The following is a 25455-nucleotide window of genomic DNA, read 5'->3' on the forward strand; positions in this document are numbered from 1 at the left end:
AACGTATGTTTGTTCATCCCAGGAGATCATCTTACGGTTTTTCTCTACCAACATGGCTAACAACACCTGGACCAGTGTTGCTAAAACGTAATGAGCGTCCTACAAAATATTGCCCTTTGGTTGATGAGGTAGAACTTCTAGAAGCGAACCCTGAGTATGCTCATGTCCGCTACTCGGATGGTAGAGAAGATACTGTCTCTACAAGGCAGTTAGCTCCATGTGCCCAGGAATCGCCATCTATGTTACCACATGAGAATGACAACACAGGCGGGATCTCATAGAAAAACACACAGAGTATGTCAATGATGAACAGAACAGCATCCCTGTAAGACAGGACTCTACAGTTAATGGTGGGAACGAAAATAATAGTGATAATGGTCTACAAGAACAGCAGCTTCGTTGTTATAATCGGACAAGGGTATCGCCTAAGTACCTGGATGACTATGTTAGCAAGTAACATCAAAGAGGGGAAGAATGTAGTAAAAATGAATTACTTGGTGTCATAGCAACGTGTTTGTTTGTTTTAGTAACCTGTATTGGTTTTTCTGTTTATTAAAGCCTTATATCCTAAAAGGTGTTTTCTTTACACATATCTTTCATTCAAGGACTGCACTTGCACCAAGCATTATACAAACTACTCGTAGTTGGAAACTAATGGTGCTGCAAAAGTACTAACACGTCAAAGTCATTGGAAAACAAGGAAATCAAATTAAACATTTTCAAATGTGAAGCTAAAGAAATAACATTACAAATTGACAACAACATTGACAACAGTCATAACCTGAAAAGTGATTATGAAAATTAATACAAGAGATGTGAAAGATACATTAGGCCTATAGAGTTTTCAAGTGCCCTGGCCTACTATATGGAAACTCCATATTGAGAAGCTCATGCATGATTGCCAGTACTTGAGAGATAAGACTGATGCTGTACTTATCACTCATTTGTCAGGTACCGGTACTTGCTCACTCATTTGTTGAGTACTTGGACAGTCAGCTCTTTGTTACTGCACTTAAGGTAAACTTTAAAACAAAGTGTGGAACAGTTCGTGTCATTATATTATTAGTGAATACTTTTGCTAAGTATAGATCAAATCGACAGTGTGAGAAATTGTCTGCTGTAAACATTTCAAGCAAGTCAATTATAAAGAGATTCTGTTGTAAGTTCGATGTTGGACAAGAAGGCAAACAGGAAAAGAACTGTTCTAACAGAAGAGAATGTGCATGAAATAGGAACAGCATTAGAAAGGAGCCCAAAAAAATCTCTGAAGCACTCAGCAGCACATTGCGCATATATATCAAAATAATTAGTGAAATTGTGGCCGTATAAGATTTCTGTGGTTCAAAGACAGAATAATCTCAATGACTACCCTAAAATTCAGTCTCGTAATTAGTACAGGTTGGGATTGTATGCAGAACTGATACTTTTTACTGATGAAGAATGGCTACATTTATTGGGTTATGTAAATTCCAAAAATAATCGTTATTGGTGTTCAGAAGTACCTCATCAGTTACATTAGTGCCCATTTCATGATATTCGTAATGTCCTTGGTACGTATATTATACAAGAACTGGAGCTAGTTTATTTATACAATTTATTGAAGCTTGTCTATTAGCAGATGGATATCATTTCGGAGATTTATTGTAATTTAAATTAAGATTAAACACTGTAATAACATTTAATTACACTCTCAATCCTGTAGTCAATCATAAGATTGAATAGCAGCCTCTATATACAGGATGATTCAGGACCTCTGCGGCAAACTCTGGGGATCAATAGATTTTGCAATGAGGATCATTTTTCGTGGAACAATGCATGTTTTCCGATGCCCTGTTTAGGAGCTATGCTACTTCGAAAAAAAGACAGGTATTAGTGACATTTAAAATTAATTATGAAGTGAATTATTCATTTATTTCTTCAAGTACCCTTGCGGACAGGTTACAAGTGTCCTGTCATTTTGCTGTCCCATTTGAATGGAGTGCTCTTCAGAACATGCTTCCGCTGCCCATGGAGGATGTACCCTTCACGATGTGCAAGGACATGTGATTCCAACATGACGTCCCAACGCACTTCAGCCAGATTGTATGAGCACATCTGAACAATATCTACTGGGACCAATGGATAGGGAGGGCGGGACTTGTTGTGTGGCCAGTGTGATCACCTGACTTCACGCCCCTAATCTTTTCTTTTTCTTTGGGGACATGTGAAGTGTACATCACTTGAATTGACACCAGAAAGGAATTGACTATGTAAATATTCGCTGCTTTTGATCAAATTCGACAGTAATGTTCGACAGAGTCCGATAACCACTACTACGATGGTGTAATGAATGTAATCAGGTTCAGGATAGACACTTTGAACACCTGTAACTTGTCAGCAAACATACTTGAAAAATAATTCATTTCATAATTGTTACTGTCACTAAAGCCTGTCTTTTTTCCCATGTCACATAGCTCCTAAACAAGGCATCGGAGAACATAGGTTGTTTCACGAAAAATGATCCTCATTGTGAGATTTATCGATCCCCAGAGTTTGTCGCAGAGTTCCTCAATCACTCTGTATATACTTCACTGTGGAAGTAAATTCCAATATGGCAGGTGAAGGGCTAGCAACAGATTGGGAAATGGCTAACACATGCTGGAAGCATTCGAGATTGAAAACTGTATATTATAAATAATAAGAAACATTCAGAATTTGTCAATGGTCGTGTGTATTGTTGCAAAACTGAGTGTGTTGTAACTAATTTGTAAGGTGTACTCCCAATTGATAAAAGTGAGTACAGTAACGTGAAAATACCAGTACCATAATGAAGGTGAACAAGTTTATAGTAATATATTATATTTTGAAACTGAGTTTATTATATTTTTATAAGCGAAAAAAGATTAATTAATTTTGTTCGTTTTTTTTTTTCTGTTTTATGTCCAGAAGATACCAAATAAAGCATTTTTGTTATATTTTTGCAAGAATTATGTTTTCCATGTATTTAGGAGCAGTCCTATTTTTGTATGGATGTTAAATTGTGTATCTGAACTCATACATGCTATTGATCTCTTTGTGAACTAACACCTCTGAAATTTTCCTAATAGAGGAAAGTGTCCAAGTGACCTATGTTTATTCTATTTTATATGAACCTAACACTCATCTTAAGTGAAATTTGATATTACTATTGTGCTGATAAGTGAAACATTATATATTTAAATTTCTTTCTAGGTGTAAACGCAATGGCAAACATTAATGAATTTGTGGCAAAATTGTCAGCGGTGGATCCTGATGCAGGAGATAACGGAACTGTCTCTTATTACATCAAAGCCTCCAATTTATACAAATTTGGCTCAAATCTCTCAAGAGGCTCCATTATTCCATCACCGTTTAATGTCACAGAAGATGGAAAATTGGTTACAGCAAACTACATGGCAGAATACAATCAAGACAGATTTGTGTTGGATATTGTAGCTAAAGAGAAAGCATATCCAGAGCGAGAAGCAACAACAAAAGTTCATGTAAGTGGAACTATATACAAATATTGGAAGTCTGTTTTTAGTTCACTTTCAGCATTTATACTTCGACACAGTTTCTTTGTTCTTTCTGGAAAGAAATAAAAGGGGAAATGTTACTCAAATATTGCAACAGTACAGCATCTCTTTGTTGTTTTAAATATTTCATGTTGAATCTTTCGTACACTACTTTTAACACTTGAATATAAATAATTGATTAAATGCCGATCTTACTCGTGTTAATTGTGTAAGCATGTGTGGCTTACAGCTGTTTCGGTGCTTCTTCACACTATCCTCAGAGCCTACTATATCTCGGCGTCATCTCGAACAACACTACAATGAAAAAGTGAACACAATCAAATACATATTACAAGAAAATGGTTACAACCCAAACATAATAGACAACATCATAAGGAAGACAAAACAAAAACTCAACAAACACAAAAACACACAAAACACAACACAAACACAAGAAATACATCACACTAACATACGAAAACAAAAACACACACAAGATCGCATCCTCATTCAGAAAACAGAAATATAACATAGCATAGAGAACAGAAAACACACTACAAAGACATCTCAACATACAAACAACGCAAACAAATAAATACGACCACACAGACGTATACAAACTCACATGCAATAGTTGCGACAGTTTCTACATTGGACAGACAGGCAAATCATTCCAAACTCGATACAAAGAACACATTAAAGCAATAACCAGAGGACACATTATGCCGAACACATAACTAATGCTAACCACACATACAATAACATAAATACAGACATGGAAATCCTACACATACAACCCAAAAACCAAAAACTCAACACATTAGAACAATATGAAATATACAGACACAGCAAAACACACCCTGATCAAATTCTCAACACACAGATCAATTTCAGAACACACACATACTATTTGACACCACATTTCAACACTTTTCAACAATCGAATGCACCCACACAACAGGCAGCGAAGTTCGAGATGACGCCGAGATCTAGTAGGCTCTGAGGATGGTGTGAAGAAGCACCGAAACAGCTGTAAGCCGCACATGCTTACACAATTAACACGAGTAAGATCGCCATTTAATCAATTATTTAAATATTTCCTGTATATTGTAAATGAAAACTTACCATTCACTATCTCCCAATATTTTGAAGAAACAGTTTGTCTGGTGACTACTTCTCATATTTCCGTAATTGGGATACTCACATTTAATATGTGCAGCCATTGCAGTGCAACAACATAGACAGGAATTCTGTAACTAAAATTAAAAAATTAAAAATGCCTTCCTTAAAATGTATTTCCAGGATTAACAACTTAAACCAAGAGCACACATGTTAATTCTCCATTTTCAGCAGTCTAAATTTAGTGTAAAGATATTAGTAAGAAACAATGTTAGCGCTCTCAGTGGAGGCTGCTTAGAGTTAAAAGCAATTAACAGGTAAAAGATTGGATTGAGCCCCTCTCTCCTATTATACCGGTAGCCCTCTTGATCTGGGTTGAATGACCTACACTGTAAAACTTCACAGTGAATTTGCTGTAGGAACTTCTGAACGTATCTAACAGATGCACGTTATTATGCAACAAGTGAACTCTTGGCATTAGCGCTTTAGTTTTCCGGATCTTTTGTTCTTGGTCACTGAACAGAGGTTAAGGATAGTTTTACCATTGAATTTCCATAGATTAACACTTTCAATACCTACTTAAAAACTGAAAAAAAATAAATAAATAAATAAAACGGTGGTTTGAGATTGTGACTATCAGAAATGTATTACAATTTAAATTTTTAGTATTCTAAATAATATGTAAATTAGATACAAAATAATATCCTTGCAAATGTTCATGAAGCCAATCACAATATAATGAATTACTCATCAATGAAATATAACAATGATAAAAACCTAATCATTGTACAAAATATTTTTATCCATGACTGGTATCTAAACTGGTCTTTATTTCACCATCTTTGACAACTTAAACAATGCCTTTATTCACAGTAATGAATTAAAAGTTTTTAACTCACAACAGTGAATTAAAATTTTTAAATCACTTTCTCAATGATGACCAATGTTTTAGCAACATTAAAATCCATAGGCTACATTCATTCATTTATAACTTCTTTACAAACAACATATTACAAAGAAAAAGCCTATGATTTTAAAATTAAATTTAGATACCAGTAATGGATGAAATATTGTATAGCGCATGAGAGTAAACAGATTTTATGCACTCATGGAAATTATCACCCTCTGCTTCGCCTCAAGTGCTAAACTTTCCACTTGTGGATAAAATGTAATTTTACACTCTTATACTATACATTACTATTGCATGGTTATACTTGTAATGTTAAAAAATAAAATTTTATTTTTGGCATCTGATATGATTACATATCTATTGTATTAGGTACTTTCATATTGCACGATTTTGTTTCTAATGAAGCGAATTATCTTCATGACATATTATTTCAAAGTAAGATTTGTGTTATATTATGAGAAAAATGTAACTAAAGTTTGAAAAATTTATTTTTTCTTAATTTATTTCAAAAAACCAAAATCACATTACAATATATTAACTGAAGCATCATTTTAAAAATGAAAGTGATCCTTTAAAATGGTGGAATACTCGCAACCAGTTGATCAGAATCGAATGCTTAATAAAAACAATATAATATTCTAAAGAAATAAAAAATTAAATAAAAACCAACAATGTACCACTGCTTTCATTTGATCATCCCTCATAGTTCAATAAATCAAAACTTAAAGTATGAGAAGTGAATAGGGACACAGATTTGCTATGATCATAGATTCAGAGTTTTACTCTGAAAAGTAATACCTTTGTGTAGGTGTGGATCTTCGAGCCAGCACAGCTAATCCGCGTAATACTGTCCAGGCCACCTGAAGAGGTACACCAGGAGAGGGACGAAATTATCGCAGAATTATCAAATGTTACGAGAAGTCTTGTAGTGGTGGATGACATCAGATATCATGTGGATTCTTCTGGGCACATTCATCATGACTGGTAATATGCCGTCTTACTCTCCTGTTGCATTTGTTATTAATGATAATGCTGGATTGGATGACTATTCCATATTTTGAGTCTATTTTGTGTAAATTGTATAAGTAACTATATAAAATTATTTTTTTCAAAGGTGTGACATGTATCTCCATGTAGTGGATGGTCCCACACAGACGATCGCCTCAATACCTGAAGTACTAAAGGTCATAGATGCAAAATACGACTTCCTCAAGGACTACTATGCTGGATTCGCTATCGAAAATGTTGTGGTATGTATTATTTGTATTGTAAATGTTGTACAGGTTAGGTTAGGATGCTCGATTATATTTTGTGGCAGCTGCAGCTATGTCTGCATACAGCTAATGATCCAAGTGGTCACTACCTTTTTATTGATATAAGTCAGTAGAGTCAATTATTCCTTACTGTGAAGAGGTAAAAAATCATTTTTGTGAAAAATGAATTTATAAAATTTTGGAACTGTATGCCTCAATTGTAAGATTAATTGTAATGTTACTTAACTTTTTGAACGAAACATTAAACTACAATAAATGCAGAAACATCTATAGCTTATTTTACATTGTGTGACTTATAATACAACATGTTTCAACAACTGACTGTTCTAACTAAATTGTGACATTTAAAGGCTCTCACAGTTCTGTCAGACTATCAAATAGACCTTTTGTTGAGATTCATCCAGAATGGAAAATTGTTATGCGCCAGTTGTAACATGTGAAGGATCACCAAAGATAATGTAGTTGTTACAACCTTGACCTCGAAAAATAGACTGCTGAGTTGTGTTCTCTAAACTAGTAAAGTAATAAATAACTCTCATAAATATGACATAAAGAGAAATATGTGACAGGATTGATATAGAAATAATCTTTTGTAAAGTTGAAGGAGGAAGTATTAATGTATTTTCATAGATTTTTCCATATTCTACTGTCAAAGTACTTCAGGATTTCTTTAACAAAGTCACTGACAGGTAGCATCCTTAGAACGATTACAGAAATATCAAGTCGTAAAATAATGTGCTTATTGAAGTACCAGTAATTTCAGAATTGTTAACGTAGAACATAGAGGAATAAAAGTTTAATATGCATAACGAAACGAGATGATGTTTAATTTGTGGGGAAAAAAAAAAAGGAAAGTACCGGTATTAAATTAACTTTTATTTATAACACCTATAATAATTTTGATTTTAATTATTGTAGATGGTCACTTTCACAGGACGATTTTATAAAATGTATGTAATATTAATCTCATCATGTAAGTTATGTTAACCTTAGCTTATAGGCGTTTTCATTGCAGCCTGCATTTGCCGGTGTGCATGAAGAACCATTTGATCCGGCTCTTGCTGCCTTGATTGCACTTCTGATAGTCCTCTTTGTAGGATGCATCACTTTCATCGTGGTTTGCTGTTGTTTAAGACATTGGTAAGACAAAATTTATTTGCATATTGACCATATTGTTGTTACATTAGCTCATAAGCTGTAGAGTCTTCTCAACAGTTCATCTATTGTAATGTTAGTATACTTATAACACTACCGGTAACTAATTAATTAATTAAATGCTTAGAACATTGAATTTTATAATTAGTGTTGTTTTATTGGCAGATATGTCTATTCTCTATTATTTTATATTATTGTCATAACTCATAATAATGCAGGAAGAAAAGAAATTTAATTGATACTTTTATTTCCGTCAAATTATCTCTCAAACATTTAATGTGCCATATTGAATGGTTACCATTAGATTTGAGATTTGTAAATTCAAACCTTGCCAACGATAATGCATATTTAAAGACGATAATTGTTAGCATGTCTTTCTTTGGAAGATTAGTAAATTTGGAGTCTCCCTATCATAGATTTACAGCATGTTAAAATAATAAAAAAACTAGAAGCATTATCCCTGTACAGACACTCGTCTAAATTAATCACCAACGTCACCATTATGCTAGAATATACAAGGAAAAATATCAAAGCCTTTGCAGATTAGCAGCAGGACATGATAGTTCGACAGCCCACCTCTATAAAATAAGAATTTCCGAATTACTAAGATGCACTCCGTGTAATAACAAAAATGGTAATGAATGTGAAACGCCTGCATAGCTACTCAGCTTGGATAATATTAAGACAGACAGTGATTTACACTTGGAAATAAAGACTAATTGAAGTGTTTCAAGAATCGGAACCTGCTCATTGGCAATTACGTTTTAGGCAATAGTATTTAACAGTGATACCAGTATGTAATGTTTATCAGTAAAAGATTGTTAATATTACATGCAAACTGAACTGTGTGTTTATGAGTTCGAAATTGTGTAACAAATTTCAGTTTAGTTTTCATTGTACTGAAATAATGCTATTTTGTTTCAGGGTGATCACAGCACCATCAGATCTCAAGAAAAAGGAAGCATTAATAAAGAAAGAAATAATTGACGACTTAAATACAACAGAGAATCCTTTATGGATAGAACAGTAAGTCAAATTTGTAGTAATTTCTAATTATTAGAACATCACATTCCTTCAAGTTATAATATTTCATTAGTTCATCACTATCTGTAGTTATTATAATTCTTTGTTGTTCTGCAAATGATCCAGAGGGTTTAAGGCCGAATTGTTCCCAGGTGTAATGCCAAAGGTTCTTGGTTAGAGGCTGTAAAGGAAGACTGTTCTAGCAGGGTAGGACACTATAAAATGAGTCTATGGCAAACCAGAGTAATAATGATTGTCACTTGCAATAAATAACATATAACGTAACAGAATGTCAAAACTAAATTAATTTTCTTCAATATAGCAAAAATATCCCTGTTACAACAGCTATCACCATCACTATTTTCTGGAAGCCACATGTCATTCCTTTCTGTCCATCCATTGTCTGGTTCGAAATTTCTTGCTGTTATAGCTGCTTGTACTTCTGTGCAAGTCCTTTTTGAATGAACTTTATTCCTTCCTTCTCCTGTGGGACCATTCCATAATTATTAACTTCGGCATTCTCTCTTCTGACATCCTTTTAACATTGCCATACTGCTGTTTTCTTTTTCTTCTCTGTAATGTCTATGATGTCTGGCTTTCCATTTTCTTCCCTCTTGTGACAAATATTAAATGTGAAATATTGCACAGAATAACATAACTAAATTAACTTAGTTCAGTAAACCAACTACAGTAAAACTAGTTTAAGACGACACTATTCAAGATGTTTTTTTCGCATAAGACGTCAGAATAATTTTGTACAGAATTTCCTATATGATTAAACTCCGCCATTTTAATACATTTACATTTGAAAGAATGGGATCATAAAAAAATGAGGGCATAATGCAAGAACTTCAAATAGAACCCATTATACAGTTCATCAGCAAATATTAACTTCTGTGGAAGGATCGATCAGAATTCCAAAAGCACTGTTTCATTACCATCTGCATGGCAAAAGATCTCTAGGTCGTCCGAAGAAGAGATGGACTGAAAATTCTAGTTTGAGTCCGTAACAGGCTACTCGGCCTAATACTTGCTAGGAAGACGACGATATTTGAAAGAATTTCCTGTGTAACTAGTAAGAAAATAATAGCACCAACACACTTTAATAAGTCTTCTGCATTAAAACTAAATTAATAATTTTCGCAGGAGTCTTGTTTTGAGTTTGCTGCAAAGACTGAATATCAGTCAAGACAAATATAAATTATCAGTACTTGAGGCAATGTCAATGCTTGCAAAGCATAGATCTCAATCATCAAGAAAGTCACTGCCGATTGCTTTAGGAAGGTTGGCTTTAGTGGAAGTGTAATTGAAACTGCACACGAGATGATGATGATGATGATGATGATGATGATGATGATGATGATGATGATGATGATGATGATATTGATAACAATGACAACAACCATGATGATGATGATGATGATGATGATGATGATGATGATGATGATGATGATGATGATGATGATGATGATAGTGCAGGAGTGAGCCCTGTCTGGACCCAGCACTCAAAGACAAACAGACTCATCTCCACCTTCAACGAATTTGTTGAAGCCGACGATGCTCTTCCACCATGTGGAGAGCAAGATGTAGAGCAGCTATGCAGCAATGTAGAAGAGAACCACAGCGAAGAACAAAAAAGGAAGAAAATGACTTGGGTTACCAAAAACCGCAGCTAATATATGGCCATGGAGTTTTTTAATATTTATGATCATTGCCGATGTACCAGATCATATCACAAGCAGTCTGTGAGAACTGAAGGATTATACACCCAACCTCTATTTAAAAAGAAGTGTCAAAGAAACAACATTGAACAAATTCTTCATTAGATTAAATTAGTATATAATAGAATAAAAAATGATTGTCAGTAGTGTGTCGTATATTGGATTCATTGGTTTCATCTTCAGAAATGTACCAGGTTCAATTATAGTAAGGTAAAATATATAATTTACGTATGTATTTATGATATTTAGTTATTTATCAGACCAGCCTCATGGGCTAGTGGTCAGAGCTTCTGACTACAGTGCATGAGGTCCCGGGTTCGATTCCAGGTTAGGACATGGGAATTTTTCCCTAAAGGGAAATGTCCCTGTGTTCGTCCATGGTCTGGAAATTAGGTTAGGCTTAGGTTTAAGACTTCTCCCAGCACTTCATAATCATCCTATCATAATATCATCCGGCAGCGTAACTCCACCTTCCAGGCGCCCCAACCTCAGAAGTGGGTTACAAATAAGCCAGGAGAGACCAGAAATGACAAATGACGACCTGGTGGTATTGAGAAAAAAAAACATTGGTATTTATCATTAATAATAATGAATAACTTACAATTCCCAGTACAAAAGTGATGGAGTACTACAATACTGTTTGCGCAACTTATCTGGGCAGCTAAAAGAGCGGGATGCGGGGTGTAGCGGGGTTGCTTGTAGTGGTAGCGGGGCTAGAGAGGGAAGGATGTTCTACGAGGTGGGTAAAATACATTTGCTTGCTTAGTGTGATCTGTACTTACAGTAATTTTGCGTTCTGTGAAGACATATTTATGCAATGGCAGGTAGTAATAGGAGATGCAACAAGATTATACGCGCCTTCTATACTCGAGATTGCTGGTTCGATCCCGGCCAAGGTCGATGGCATTTAAGTGTGTGTAAATGCGACAAGCTCATGTAGATTTACTGGCATGTAAAAGGACTCCTGCGGGACAAAATTCCGGCACACCGGCAATGCTGATATAACCTCTGCAGTTGCGAGCGTCGTTAAATAAATCATAATTTAATTTTAATATACCGTAGCGTACACAGTAAGAAGAGAGAGATAATAAGGTCAGTGGTTGTTTGTTGCGATCAAGAGGCAAAAGAGAAATGTCTTACTTACTTACTTTCTTACTTACTTACGACTTTTAAGAAACCCAGAGGTTCATTGCTGCCCTCATATAAGCCCGCCATCAGTCCCTATCCTGAGCAAGATTAATCCAGTCTCTACAGTAATCATATCCCACCTCCTTCAAATCCATTTTAATATTACCCTCCCATCAATGTCTCGGCTTCCCCAAAGGTCTTTTCCCTCCAGCATCCCACTAACAGTCTATATATATTTCTGGATTCGTCCATACGTGCTACATGTCCTGCCCATCTCAAACGTTTGGATTTAATGTCTCCAATTATGTCAGGTGAAGAATAAAATGCGTCCAGTTCTACGTTGTGTAACTTTCTCTACTCTCCTATAACTTCATCCCTGTTAGCCCCAAATACCGTAAAATGGGGTGAAGGTGACCAATTCTGAACTTTGCATAACTGTGGCGTTCAGGATTATTTTTTAATTTTTTTTGTAAGAGCATATAAAGAAAGGTGCGTATCTGAAGAATAGAATTTAATCAGAGCAAACATACTTTCGCTATTACAAGTAGTCTTAATTAAAAAAAAAAAAACATTATTTGGTCACCTTCTCCCCGCATGGGGTGAAGGTGACCACACACAAGTATTTCATGTAGAAATAAGTTCTTTAAGGCATGGGATGAAGGTGACCTTATGAAAATGAAGGTTAACCATTGCTTTTATACCACAGTGATTAAAACACCAAGAAAAGAGTACCCAGTACCTATACACAACACATAACACCTTATCAAACGTAATTTTTATTGAAATTTGAATTTTAACAGAGCAATTTCTAAGAAAAGTGCCATAATTGACTTCAAACACATTAAAAACATTAGAAAATTTTAAACAAATTTATAATTACAATAAAATACCGGTACCATGTGTGAGTAGGTGTTACGAAGCCAGTTCCACTTTTACATTTCAGTGAACATTGTCCTCATCTAACACAAAATTAAAATATGATTTCTGTCGTGAGGTTAGCCTTTTAGGAGCAGAAACCTCACTTAATACTCTCACTACATCATCAAATTTTACGAAAGAAATATCTTCCACATTTGGGAAATGAAATGCACCTGGAATCTTATTACTACGGCGCATGAATTTGACTTCCAGGTCACCACTTTCATTCATCTTCCCCATGACTTGACCCACATAATAAAGGACACTTTTTGTTTGTTTGAATTTCACCAACACAAAGTCATTTTCTTTCGGCACTGTTGCAGAATGTGGAGGTTCTTTTTGAGCAGTTTCGGCAGCTCTTCTTGTGTTGGAAGTCAGTGTCAATGACTTTCCAGGAAAAACAAATAACTTTCTAGCTGATCCTGATTGCTTGGATACTGGTATTGAAGTGGCACTATTATTCTTCAGAGGAGAGTCCTCTGATGCAACTGATTGACCAGGAGTCAATGTCAGTCGTCTTCTGGCTTTCTTCTCTGTATTACAACCTGATGAAGTCTGCACTGGATGTCGCTGCTGGCTCAAAAACTCTACAAGTGTTTCTGTTATCATCATAGGAGTGTCAGGGTGTTTCGAAGGTGTGAGTGTTTCTTTCCTGGGAATTCTTTTTAAGAGCTTATCTAAGTTCAGAGGATGGATTCCTGTGGCTTCAAAGCCACTGATAATATTCTGGCTCATATTTGGCACTTCATTGAACAACTGTTTAAACAACTTTGGAAACAAGCTCTTTTCCACAGCAGAGTGCTTGGAGTGACATTTCTTCCAGCTGTTTAGGATTTTCCTCCATGCTTTCTTTAATGGTCCAAAAAAGCTGATATCTAGAGGTTGGCATAGATGAGTAGCATTGGCTGGAAGACATACAAAAAAAATATTGTTCTTCTCACACAGCTGAAGCACTTCCTCATTAAAGTGTGATGATAAATTATCACCTATGAGGGCTTTCTTTCCAGGGAGACGACTAGCATGTGGGAGGAACATTGATTTGAACCAATCTGTGAACGTGATTGTATCAAACCACCCATGCGAAGTTCTATTGTAACGTGTCCCTCTACTGCAGCATGGTTTTGTACAAAATGGAGCTCCCTTTGGTCCTCCTTCCCTCCAGGTGTCATATAAATGAGCTGATTTGTACACCACGTATGGCGGAAGAGCAGTTCCATCAGCTGACACACACATCATAAATGATACGGAGCTCTTAGAATGATTTGTAACATTGTCAGGATACTTAACACCCCTCTTGAAAATCATCTTGCTTTTTCCTGGGTCGTCTGACAAGTTGCTTTCATCGTAGTTGAAAACATTTTCTGCTGGTAACCCTTCTATTGTGTCAGAAAGATTTACATGATAATCCCTAATTACATCTTCACTGACGTTTGCTCTTGCTCTTTTAATGTTGTTTGCCAGGCGCTCTGACAATTTTTCAGAATGTCGCTGCAAAAAGCTTTTAGCCCATTCAACACCAGGCATGTTGTTTACAAATTTCTTTTCTTCCCTACTTATTCTGTCCAGATATTCCTTAGCAAACAACCTCACATGAAGGGTATTTAAGGGAAAACCCCAAGATGCGCATGCCAGCAAGCAGTTTACCATTATATTTTCCTCACCAGCTGAAAAAACCGTTGGACCACCATATGATTTTCCTTTCAATCCATGCACCCTATTGAAAAGTGTTCCCTTTGGAATATGGTACTTCTCACATGCCCGTTTCATGCTCAATTTCCCATCTAAATAGTCTTTTAGAGCATCTTCTAAATCTTGTTTACTATATTGGCAGTTCTGTTTACCAACTGATACATACTTTCTAGGCATTTCCAACTAACACTGTCTTGAGACTACAAAAAGGGCAAAAAATAACTTTCTAACCTCAAAATTGTATCTATACTCAGTACTATAACAAATGCAGTGAATTCCTAGTGTGGTCAACTTCACCCCAAGAAACATGTAAATTTCCCTTTTTTTTTTATTTTTCCCTCCAGTAGGCTACTAAGTAATTCAGGATAGGAAACCAAATTATGTGTGTGTTCAGAGATGCTCAAAGATGCTGAAATCAATGGTTGTGTGATAATATCCTCTTTGGAGTCACCTGCAGCTTTAAAGTTTATCCCATGTATAAAAAATGTTAAATATTGTAGACTTAAATAAAATATTCTAGTTGAAACGAAACATATTTTAAAATTTTGTCAATATGTCAAATATGAAAAGAGAAGTACAACATATAAAATACCATTTTTTGAAAAAATTAGAAATTTTACTTCTGGGCATTAATGGCCTCTGAAACTTATTCGGGAGTTTTGGTCAACTTCACCCCTGTGGTCAACTTCACCTCATTTTACGGTATTTTCCTAAACACCTTATTCTCAAACGCCCTTAACCTCTGTTTCTCTCTCAAAGTGAGAGTCCAAGTTGCACAACCTTAAAGAACAACCGATACTGTTTTATAAATTCTGACTTTCAGCTTGTTTGAGAGCTGACTGGATGACAAAATCTTCTCAACCGAATAATAACAGGCATTTCCCATATTTATTCTGCTTTTAATTTCCTCCGAGTGTCATTTACATTTGTTACTGTTGCTGTATTATGTTCTAATCACGAGACGTAATCATATACTTTGTCTTTTCGGGATTTATTTGGAAACTTATCTCTTATGGATTTTATAATACGTCTAGACGACACTAGCAGTGATGACTATGATGATGATGATGATGATGATGACGATGATGATAATGAAGAAGGGAAGAAGAGGAGGAAGAAGAATAAGAATATTGATAATGACTGTATGTGAAAATGAACTTCTTGGAAACCCAAAAACACAGACCTGTGCTTCATGCATCGCTTACCATCAGTAGCTGACGGCCAGATATGAATATTGTAATAATTGGAGTTGTGATCATACTGTATAGCACACAGAAGAAGAAAAATGTAATTTATTTATGTTTGTTATTTTGTGAAACCATATACTTCCACCTACCATATCCAATGGAATGCACTGAAATTTAATATCGAATGATGTTTTTGTAACTGTACGTACAACTGTTGCAGCGATGGTCAGGAGCCAGCAGATAGCCACGGGGCAGCGAGAGAGCACTAGGGAACCCAGGTGTCTAGATAAGTTGTGCGGACAATATATTGTACAACAATTTTTTCAGAGTCGCCTTTTTAAGAAGTTTTCCTGCTTAATAAGCTCAATTTACTGACTTTTTACGAATAATGCAGGAAATATTATGCCACAATAGATAGTGTGAGATAATAATAATAATAATAATAATAATAATAATAATAATCCGTGGCGCTACAGCCCATGAAGGGCCTAGACCGACCAGCCGGCTGCTGGCCTCACGCCCACATGCCGAAGCAGAGGTGGGCGATCATCCAACCAGAATGGAGGTATCGTGTAGTTAGCACGATGATCCCCCCAGCCGTTATAGCTGGCATTCGCAACCGGATTTCGCTACCTATCGTAGCTCCCCAAGTGCATCACGATGCTGGGTGGGCACCGGTCCCATACACTGGCCGAAATTTCATGAGAAAATTTCTTCCCCCATGGGGACTCGAACCAGCGCGCATTCCATAATGCGAGTCCTAGCAGGATGCCTTAGACCGCGACGATTATACTTATACAGTGTAAAATATTACCATGGCAACTAAAACTTATCATTAAGCAAAGCCTGCATAATATAGTCAAAAAATAAGGTACGATAAAAATGTAAAGAAAAATTTGTTGATGTCACTGTACTGATCACTTGATAGTATGAGATACAAAGACTAAGTTAATAATTAAAATGCAATAAAATGTCCCAATGAAACCTAATTAGATGGTTGAGGAGAATGTGCAGAAACACTACATTTAGAAGTCAAAATTACATGACCAAAGGCAGTCGAAATGAGGCTAATGTGGTCCTTACTTGATTCTCCAATAGATCAGTGGCCTTGTTTGTTGTTACAGTTGTCATTTGGTAAATATAATGTACTTTCAGATTTTCTCAGACTGAGTTTAAATATGGTTTGCTTTCAGAAAACTGAAATTGTATGAGGAGCAGGAGCTGACAATGCAAGTATTTTGCGAACCTGAAAATATGGGCCTTGCTGCCACCTCTCCACAACAGACCATGGAGAGGAGAGACAGTGCGGACTTCTCCCAGGTGAGTTTCAAGTTTATTTACTTTGCACCAAACAATAATAGTAATACTTACTTACTTACTGGCTTTTAAGGAACTCTGAGATTCATTGCCGCCCTCACATAATCCCGTCATTGGTCCCTATCCTGAGCAAGATTAATCCAGTATCTATAATCAAATCCCACCTCCCTCAAATCCATTTTAATATTATCTTCCCATCTACGTCTCGGCCTCCCCAAAGGTCTTTTTCCCTCCGGCCTCCCAACTAACACTCTATATGCATTTCTGGATTCGCCCATACGTGCTATATGCCCTGCCCATTTCAAACGTCTGGATTTAATGTTCCTAATTACCTATGTCGGGTGAAGAATACAATGCGTGCAGTTCACAATAATAATAATAATAATGATAATTTATTTTATTTATTTATTTTATATATTTATTCATTTTATTTATTCATTCATTCATTTATTCATTCATTCATTCATTCATTCATTCATTCATTCATTCATTCATTCATTCATTCATTCATTTATTAATTTCATGTGCTGGCCAACAACAGTTGGCAAATAATAGTTCAGCACATTGTTACAATAATAATAAACAACAGTGTTAGTATAAATTGGAAAACAGTGATTACAGAAACAGTAATACAATGAAAATGAATATTCAATGCTAATTAATGATATAAATATTATTATTTTCCAATGGCTAGAATTGACGATGAAGTCATTTTCTCTCTAGCTTCCCAGTACAAACTAACAAGGTCCTTAGTCTGTTGTGCAGTTAAGTTTAAGGCTGGGCAGAACAAAAGGTGTTGTTTGTCCATGATTTGGTCAGGATTGGTCCACAAAACACATCTGTCGGATTGGTATATGCCTATTCTGTGTAGATGGTGAGACAGGCAGTCATGTCCTTACATCAACCTAAATTTTGCTACAGCTTCCTTGCGGCCTTTATATACATATAAATATAATAAAATTTAATTATTTATTTACTTATTTACTTAAACTTCACCACCAACAGAAGCAAGCTTCCAATTATAGGTGGCTTGCATCAGTGGCGGCTGCTGATCATGTTGTAGCGTTGCACAACGACCAAGTTTTTCCCGCACATTAAAATTTTGTTTATATTAAATAACTAAACAAATTTTAAGTTTCCTTCTCGTGCAATTTATTTATAGATCATTCAAGAATTCGAGTATAAAATAATCAGCGTTTATAAAATTCATCAAATTGTGAATACTTCAGAAGTGATCGTTGTGCGGCTCAAGCAACAGCCAGATTCGTGTAGCGGCTGGTATTGAAGGTAGGCTCAGTTCAGAGTTCCCTATCCCAGCAGTTAAGACAGCTGGTCGCGGCAAAGCTCTTGCAACAACCGGAAGCAAATAGTTCTTGTATTTGCCGGTAGATTGCAGAAGTGACCATTCTGAACTATTCCGAACGGACACATTTGCTGGAAATTCTCAGATTTTTTCCGAGTCTTCGTTTCTCACGTGGTTTCTCACTTCCTGACTTCCTGTTTCCTGACCAACGTGTAGCTAGGTGAGCACGTGGTCCAGTCATTTTATAATCGTGTGAAATTCATTTAATCCTCTTTTAAATATCTATTTTTTGTTGGAATTTAAGTAGTTTTATGCGAATTGTGCTGCATAATAGAATTTTTTTTATTGGATGTTATATTTCCGTCAAGTTTGTGACATAGGTACGTAGGCATATAACGTTATGAATTTTGTAAGTTGCTTAAAAAACAGGAACTTTTCTGGAGCTTAATGAATATTATGTGAATTGTGGTAGTTATCACAATTTTTATAGTGCAGTGATGTTTTCTTCAAGTTTGTGATATACGTGCGTTTACCATTACGAATTCTGTAAATAATTTACAAAACAAGAACTTCTCTGTACTTTCTGACGAAGAAAAATAAAAAAAATTAAAGAACTTGGTAGACCATTGCCTGATATAAATATTGTCCAGACAGTTACTACGGGGAAAAGACAGTTCAAGAGAATTTTTAGAAAGGAAATTTACAATAATCATGACTGGCTTTGTGGTTGTGAAGTGAAAAACGCACTGTTTTGTTTTCCGTGTATTTTGTTTGATGGGGAACAGTCGTGGACAAGAACGGATATTACTTATATTAATCATTTAAGTACCAGCATTGGATTAAAATGTTCATGAACATGTACTGACAAAGGTAACTAATTCTACCCTTCTCATCACAGAAAGTGCAACATCTAGACTCAAACTTCACCAGCCGCCACTGGCTTGCATTGATACATATACCTACCGTACAAAATACATAACAGTGAAAAAATAAAGCAAGCAACACAAACGAAAGAAAGATATATAATAGATGCTAGAATATAATATTGCGGTTAATATTAGTGCCAAATCTATATATATATATAATTTGAACTGGTAATGAAAATTACGGGAAAACGGCTGAACGGATTTTAATAAATGATCCCTCATTTTGAAGCTTGGAACCCAAAGTTTTTCAGAAAAATAGTAGTTTTCAGTGAAATATCAATTTTCCTACATCATTTTCCTATTTTCCAAAATCCATCTTTCGTCATTTTTGAGAGCTAATTAATTGCATTTCAGAATAAAACAAAACACACACTACAATAAAGAATAGACTATTACACGAAGGCCATGACCTACAGGATTGCTGACATACAAAAGGCCCATTCACAATGAAAATTAAACATAACCGTAACATAAACACAGAAGTTTGCGCCCAGGCTACCAAATGGGATCATTCACAATGATTCACATAAGCATTGACATAAACATTACCGTAAGATGTTAACATGAAAGTTTGCAAACTCAATACTTTCATGCTTATGCTTACGTGATTTGCAAACAGAACACAATCGTGGAGCGCTGAAGTATACGACATAATGTGAGGAAATGGCGTCGTTGTTATATTTCCATGGTTACTAAGTATAGGCCCATTCACAATGAAAATTAAACATAACCGTAACATAAACACAGAAATTTGCGCGCAGGCTACCAAATGGGATCATTCACAATGATTCACATAAGCATTGACATAAACATTACCATAAGACGTTAACTTAAAGTTTGCAAACTCGAAACTTTCATGCTTATGCTTACGTGAATTGCAAACAGAACACAATCGTGGAGCATTGAAGTATACGACAGAATATGAGGAAATGACGTCGTTGTTATGTTTCCATGGTTACCCAGCATGTTTGCTGTTATGTTTATGTTCCCATCGTGAATGATGGCATGACTTCTTGATTTTACTGTAACGTTAAGTTAAAGTTTACGTTATAATTTTTATTGTGAATGAGCCTTTAATTTGCTGTTATGTTTATGTTCCCATCTTGAATGATCTTGATTTTACCGTAACATTTATATTCTTAAGTTAACGCTTACGTTATGTTTAATTTTCATTGTGAATGAGCCTTTAGAGTTCAGATGGGTCAGATTCTTTCACATCATAATGGCAATATGTCGATCTTCATTTGTGTAATTTTTTGATAACGTATAAAAATAATTTACAGGTCTGATTCTCTGGTCTGCAGTTTTCCGAGTACAGCTGTGTATTCGATATTAAGAACTACAAAACTTAAGAATGTTTGGTGACATTATTACCATTAAAAATGAAATATTATAGTTAATGCAACACATAATGGTATACTGATGATATGAAAGTGAAATCTTTTGGGGCCTTAAGTAAGTAGACGCAGAGAAAGAAGATTTTATATTAGATCTTCATTTCTATAATATACTGAGTAACGGCTATATATATTACTGAAAACTATAAAACTTACGTAACAGCGTGGTCGATCGATGGATGTTGCGTCAACATTTGTTGAGACTATAAATTAGGAATGCTTATAACATCGACATCAACGTGAAGTTTCGATTTTATGCACGAGAACTTATAATCTCATAAACTTCTTTCCATCTGACTGTAGATAATTATTTGAAGAGAAGTAATATAATGATAACGAGATACTAAGGTTATTGTTATGAACTTAACACTACTTGTATTAAAGTTGTAGGATATGTGGAAATCAAACCACAGTATAGAGAACATATCTCTATACTGTGATCAAACAGTTGTTTTCTTCATGCTCACAGGGAAGTAATTCCATTGTTTAAAACTTCTGTCGTACGTAATTTTGACGTATAATTGATAAACAATTGATCCTCACTACTTTTCCCCTCAAGAGAGCACCTCCTTCTTCTAGCTATGCCTCCGTCTTTCAGTTGCTGACTATAGTAGTCGTGACAGCAGGTTGCAACTTACACGTTTGGTCAACTTATTATGAGATATAATTATTTGGAAGTGTACGTCAGATTTACATATCAATAGTATTAATAGAAAATTTTCTGTTAGAGCAGTTTATTTATTCCCATAAGTGTGTTTTATCTAACAAAGTAACACTGGATGAAAACTTACCTGGCGATCGACACTACTCTGCAGATCATAGATGAAAGTTCAGATGATGATGCTGATGATGACGCTGAAGGCAATGTAGAGATTGAATATGAAACTTGTGACAATGACAAGGATCTAAGATATAGTAGGAGAGATTGAGAATCATGTAGAAAGCAAGCGAATGGAGAAAGAAGGCAAAAAAACAAGAAAACAGGAAGAAAAGAAAAGAAAAGGAAAGGGAAAGGAAAAGGAAAGGAGAAGAGAAGAGAAGAGAAGGGAAGGGAAGGGAAGGGGAGGGGAGGGGAGGGGAGGGGAGAGGAGAGGAGGGGAGGGGGGAGGGGAGGGGAGAGGAGAGGAGAGGAGAAGAGAGGAGAAGAGGAGAGGAGAGGAGAGGAGAGGAGAGGAGAGGAGAGGAGAGGAGAGGAGAGGAGAGGAGAGGAGAGGAGAGAACATGAGGGCATAGGGCATGAGGGCATGAGAGCATAGTGCATAGGACACGAGGGCAGAGGGCATGAGAGCATGAGGGCACAGGGCTTGAGGGCATAGGGCAGGGGGCATTAGGGCGGAGGGCATGAGGGCGTGAAGGCAGGGGGCATGAGGGCATAGGGCATGAGGGCAGAGGGCATAGGGCAGTGGGCATGAGGGCAGAGGGCATGAGGGCCAGAGGGCAGGCAGAGGGCATGAGGGCAAGAGGGCAGAGAGGAGAGAGGAGAGGAGAGGATATTTTCATAACTCTAACCTACAATCCACAATAACCTGAAATAGCTATTGCTTCACTCCCACATGTAAAACCGACTGATCGTTCTGACATTGTTACTTGCGTTTTCGCATTGGAACTCAAGAACTGAAGATGTATAGGTTAAATAAAAAGTATTTAGCATGAAGAAAACCATTCAGAGGGGTAGGCCTATGTTTTATTATTATGGAAGCAAATATCTTCCAAAATGTCTGATATTCTTCATTGGAAATAAATTTCAAAAAATTTAATTTGAACTTCTAATGAACTTAGCAGCATTTGCTGCACAAGCTACTAGTATCAATATAATAATGCAGAATTATTTCAAAATTAGAGTAAAAAAACATTTTAATACACTTATTCATAATTTAAATATCTAAGGAAATACAATTCTTTTTAATATTGTATGACTTTTTTAACTGATAAGTTGAAATCTAATTGAGAATAATAGTTTAAAGACAGATTTGCAAGTACCTATTACACATAACAAACAATGGAGAGTTCTTGAAGAAAACTGTTCTAGGAATTGGAATAACAAAGGTTGCCTATGACATAATTCTGTTCTTTTTACATTGAATTGAAGGAATTTAAGAAAATCATAGTTATTCAATATCCTGTTAAGTCTTATAGAGTAAAATTTGGTTGCTTGTTAATCATCTAGATTTTAAAGTTTTGTAATTAAATTAAAAAAGTAAATGACTGTAAGAAATATGCTTTTCATAAGATGTTTTTTTTTTAAATATAAGTAACGTAAAAATCTTTTCTGTATCCTTTCTATTTGCATCTGATGGGACTGGAACTGAGGTGACCATATTATAGATGCATACTCTAGTTTACTCCTAACTAGTTTTATGTAGAATATTAATAGTATTTATATATAAAAAATTCTTTTGTATTTCAGATTATAAATTCTAATTTTCCGTATGCTTCAATTACCACGTGATTTAAGTGCATTTTAAAACATACCGGTACGTTATGTGTAAAATAAATACCCAAATCCTTAAATGATTCTACTCTAAGTAATTTCACACCATTAATTTCATACGAATTTTGAGCAATTATCTTCTTTTTAGAATACGTTATAAAGCAACATTTATTAGGATTTAACAGAAGAAAATTGTCAATACTCCATCAATATAGTCTGTCCATATCATGTCGTAGATCAAAAACGTCTTGTTATTTGTCAATGATTTTATACAATTTATCATCGTCAACATATAGTAAACATTTAGAGTATAGGCTAAAACCTGTTTAGGCAAGTCATTCATAAAAAAAAAAAAAAAAACAAGGGACCAAGATTGGATCCTTGCGGTGCCGGTACACCTGAAATTACTGTGAATACTTTTGATTTTATTTGATTGACTGAAACATACTGCTGCCTGTTTGTAAGATATGATGTTATTAGATGTAAGTATGAAAAAGTTAATCCAAAACTTGAAAGTTTATTAATTAAAATTTAATAGTCAATTTTCTCAAACGCTTGGAAAAATCTAAATTTCTGTGATTATGTAATGTATTAAATGCCTTTTGTGTAAAATTAATTAGATTTGTTGTGGTAGACTTATGGGTGTAAAATCCATGCTGATTTATATCAGTTGCATTATAAACATGTTGAAAAATTCGTGTACGGTATATAGAATCTGCTCAAATTTCTTGGATGGAGCACAAACTATTGCAAACTATAATTTTCAATGTTTCTATTATCACCAGATTTAAACACATTTTGTTAATTTTCACATTTTTGGAAAATTTTTTGTTTTTAAATTTAAATTATACAACAAACATAAGTACTTCGGAACAAGGTTTCAATACATAAGGAGGTAAATCATCTGGGCCACAAGATTTTTTAGGCTTTAATTTTTTAATAGCAGTCAAATATTCTTGTCTAGTTATAGGCTCAGTTGTTAATGGATAATTAATATAATTCGGTGTTACCGTATTTTCTATTAGAAGGTTGTGTGATATGTTTACAGAGTAAACCGAACTAAAGTAATCAGCAAAGGCTTCCGAAATAGCTTCATTACTATCAAAAATGTGATCTTGCCTAGTCATTAACTTTGCTGTGATATTGTTGCTAGTTCTCCTATTTTTTACATAGTTCCAAAATATTTTAGAGTCGTTTTTAAAAGTATTATCTCTCTCCATAACATAACTATGATACCGGTACACATTATTTATCATAGTTTTAGCTCTCTTTCTAATTTAAGTTGTTTTTTATTATACGCAGATAAATGCATTCTTATCATTGAGATTATTTATAATTTCTTTTGTAAACCAGGGTGGAATTATGAATAATTGATTGCTGGTTTACAATATAAATTGAGGATTATGACTTTACTATGGACATCTAAGACTTTTGCTGTAAGCCTCATAGCTTGCATTGCTCTCTTGATGCTGGAATGACTGCCAAAAGTGAACTTAATACCTGGAAGGATCGGAGTGCAACCAAGTGTTATGATACATCGTTGTTACGAACTTATAGGCCTACTGTTACTGGGAATAATAAGTCAGTTTTTTTGGGTAGGCTAAGGTGCAAAAGCCTCTTAAGAGCTTCATCACTGGTCTATGTTATACCACAGTCACAAAGCTCAGTACATAGTAAATGCATTCATAGATAGTTGCTGACCACTGGGATCGCCACTATCGTCTCATTACAGACAATGCGAAATAGTACCGGCACAGTCTGTTGTTTCTAGTACCCTCAAAACTCAAGCTTCGTGACTGTATATACTAGATTGTGATTATACCCAGAATGAGATGATTTGTTGTGATGTCACAGGGGAATCCCAGTTCCCAGAGAAGCCCCTGTGTTGCTTGGACCATGAGCTCGCCTAACATGAATCATAAATCAGAGATACACTGGGGACAGAACCCAGGTTCACTGTGACTGCTATCCAGATTATTAATGATTCGAAAGTACCAGAGTGCCTCCTACATACTGTATAGAAGAATAAATTCATGCATGAAGAAAGTGAAATGAAACATACAATGTTATTGTTCAGTCCATTCTGTCTTAACATTTATGGAACATGTGTAGAAACTGGGGAGAGAGCGAGAGCATAGAGAAATAATGAGAACAAGCGAGAGGAGAGGAGATCTCTGCTAAGAAAAATATTTTTGTTATAGATTTATTAATTTGTCCTACAGAATAATATCTGTAATATTGACAATAATTAATATTTGAGGAGAAAAATTCGCTCCGGCGCCGGGGATCGAACCCGGGTCCTTGGTTCTACGTACCAAGTGTTCTGACCACTGAGCTACGCCGAATTCAATCCACAGCACTGGACCAAATCCTCCTCCTTCAATGTTTCCTTTTGTGGCCTGACTCCAAGTTAGACATATATGTTGACGTATATGTCCAATGTCA

At 35.4% G+C, this 25455-nt stretch overlaps 1 protein-coding gene across 1 annotated transcript in view; it reads left to right on the top strand.

Annotated features, from left to right (window-relative positions):
- Positions 1 to 25455, top strand: part of Cad87A (cadherin 87A) — a 237899-nt gene that overhangs the window by 204054 nt on the left and 8390 nt on the right. The window contains exons 29-34 of the mRNA XM_069815945.1: positions 3211 to 3500; positions 6350 to 6525; positions 6656 to 6791; positions 7831 to 7955; positions 8895 to 8996; positions 16830 to 16956. Of these exons, the coding sequence (XP_069672046.1) occupies positions 3211 to 3500; positions 6350 to 6525; positions 6656 to 6791; positions 7831 to 7955; positions 8895 to 8996; positions 16830 to 16956 (956 nt within the window). The remainder of the gene's footprint in view (positions 1 to 3210; positions 3501 to 6349; positions 6526 to 6655; positions 6792 to 7830; positions 7956 to 8894; positions 8997 to 16829; positions 16957 to 25455) is intronic.

This window comes from Periplaneta americana, chromosome 17 (genome assembly GCF_040183065.1).
Source record: "Periplaneta americana isolate PAMFEO1 chromosome 17, P.americana_PAMFEO1_priV1, whole genome shotgun sequence".
Classification (NCBI taxonomy): domain Eukaryota; kingdom Metazoa; phylum Arthropoda; class Insecta; order Blattodea; family Blattidae; genus Periplaneta; species Periplaneta americana.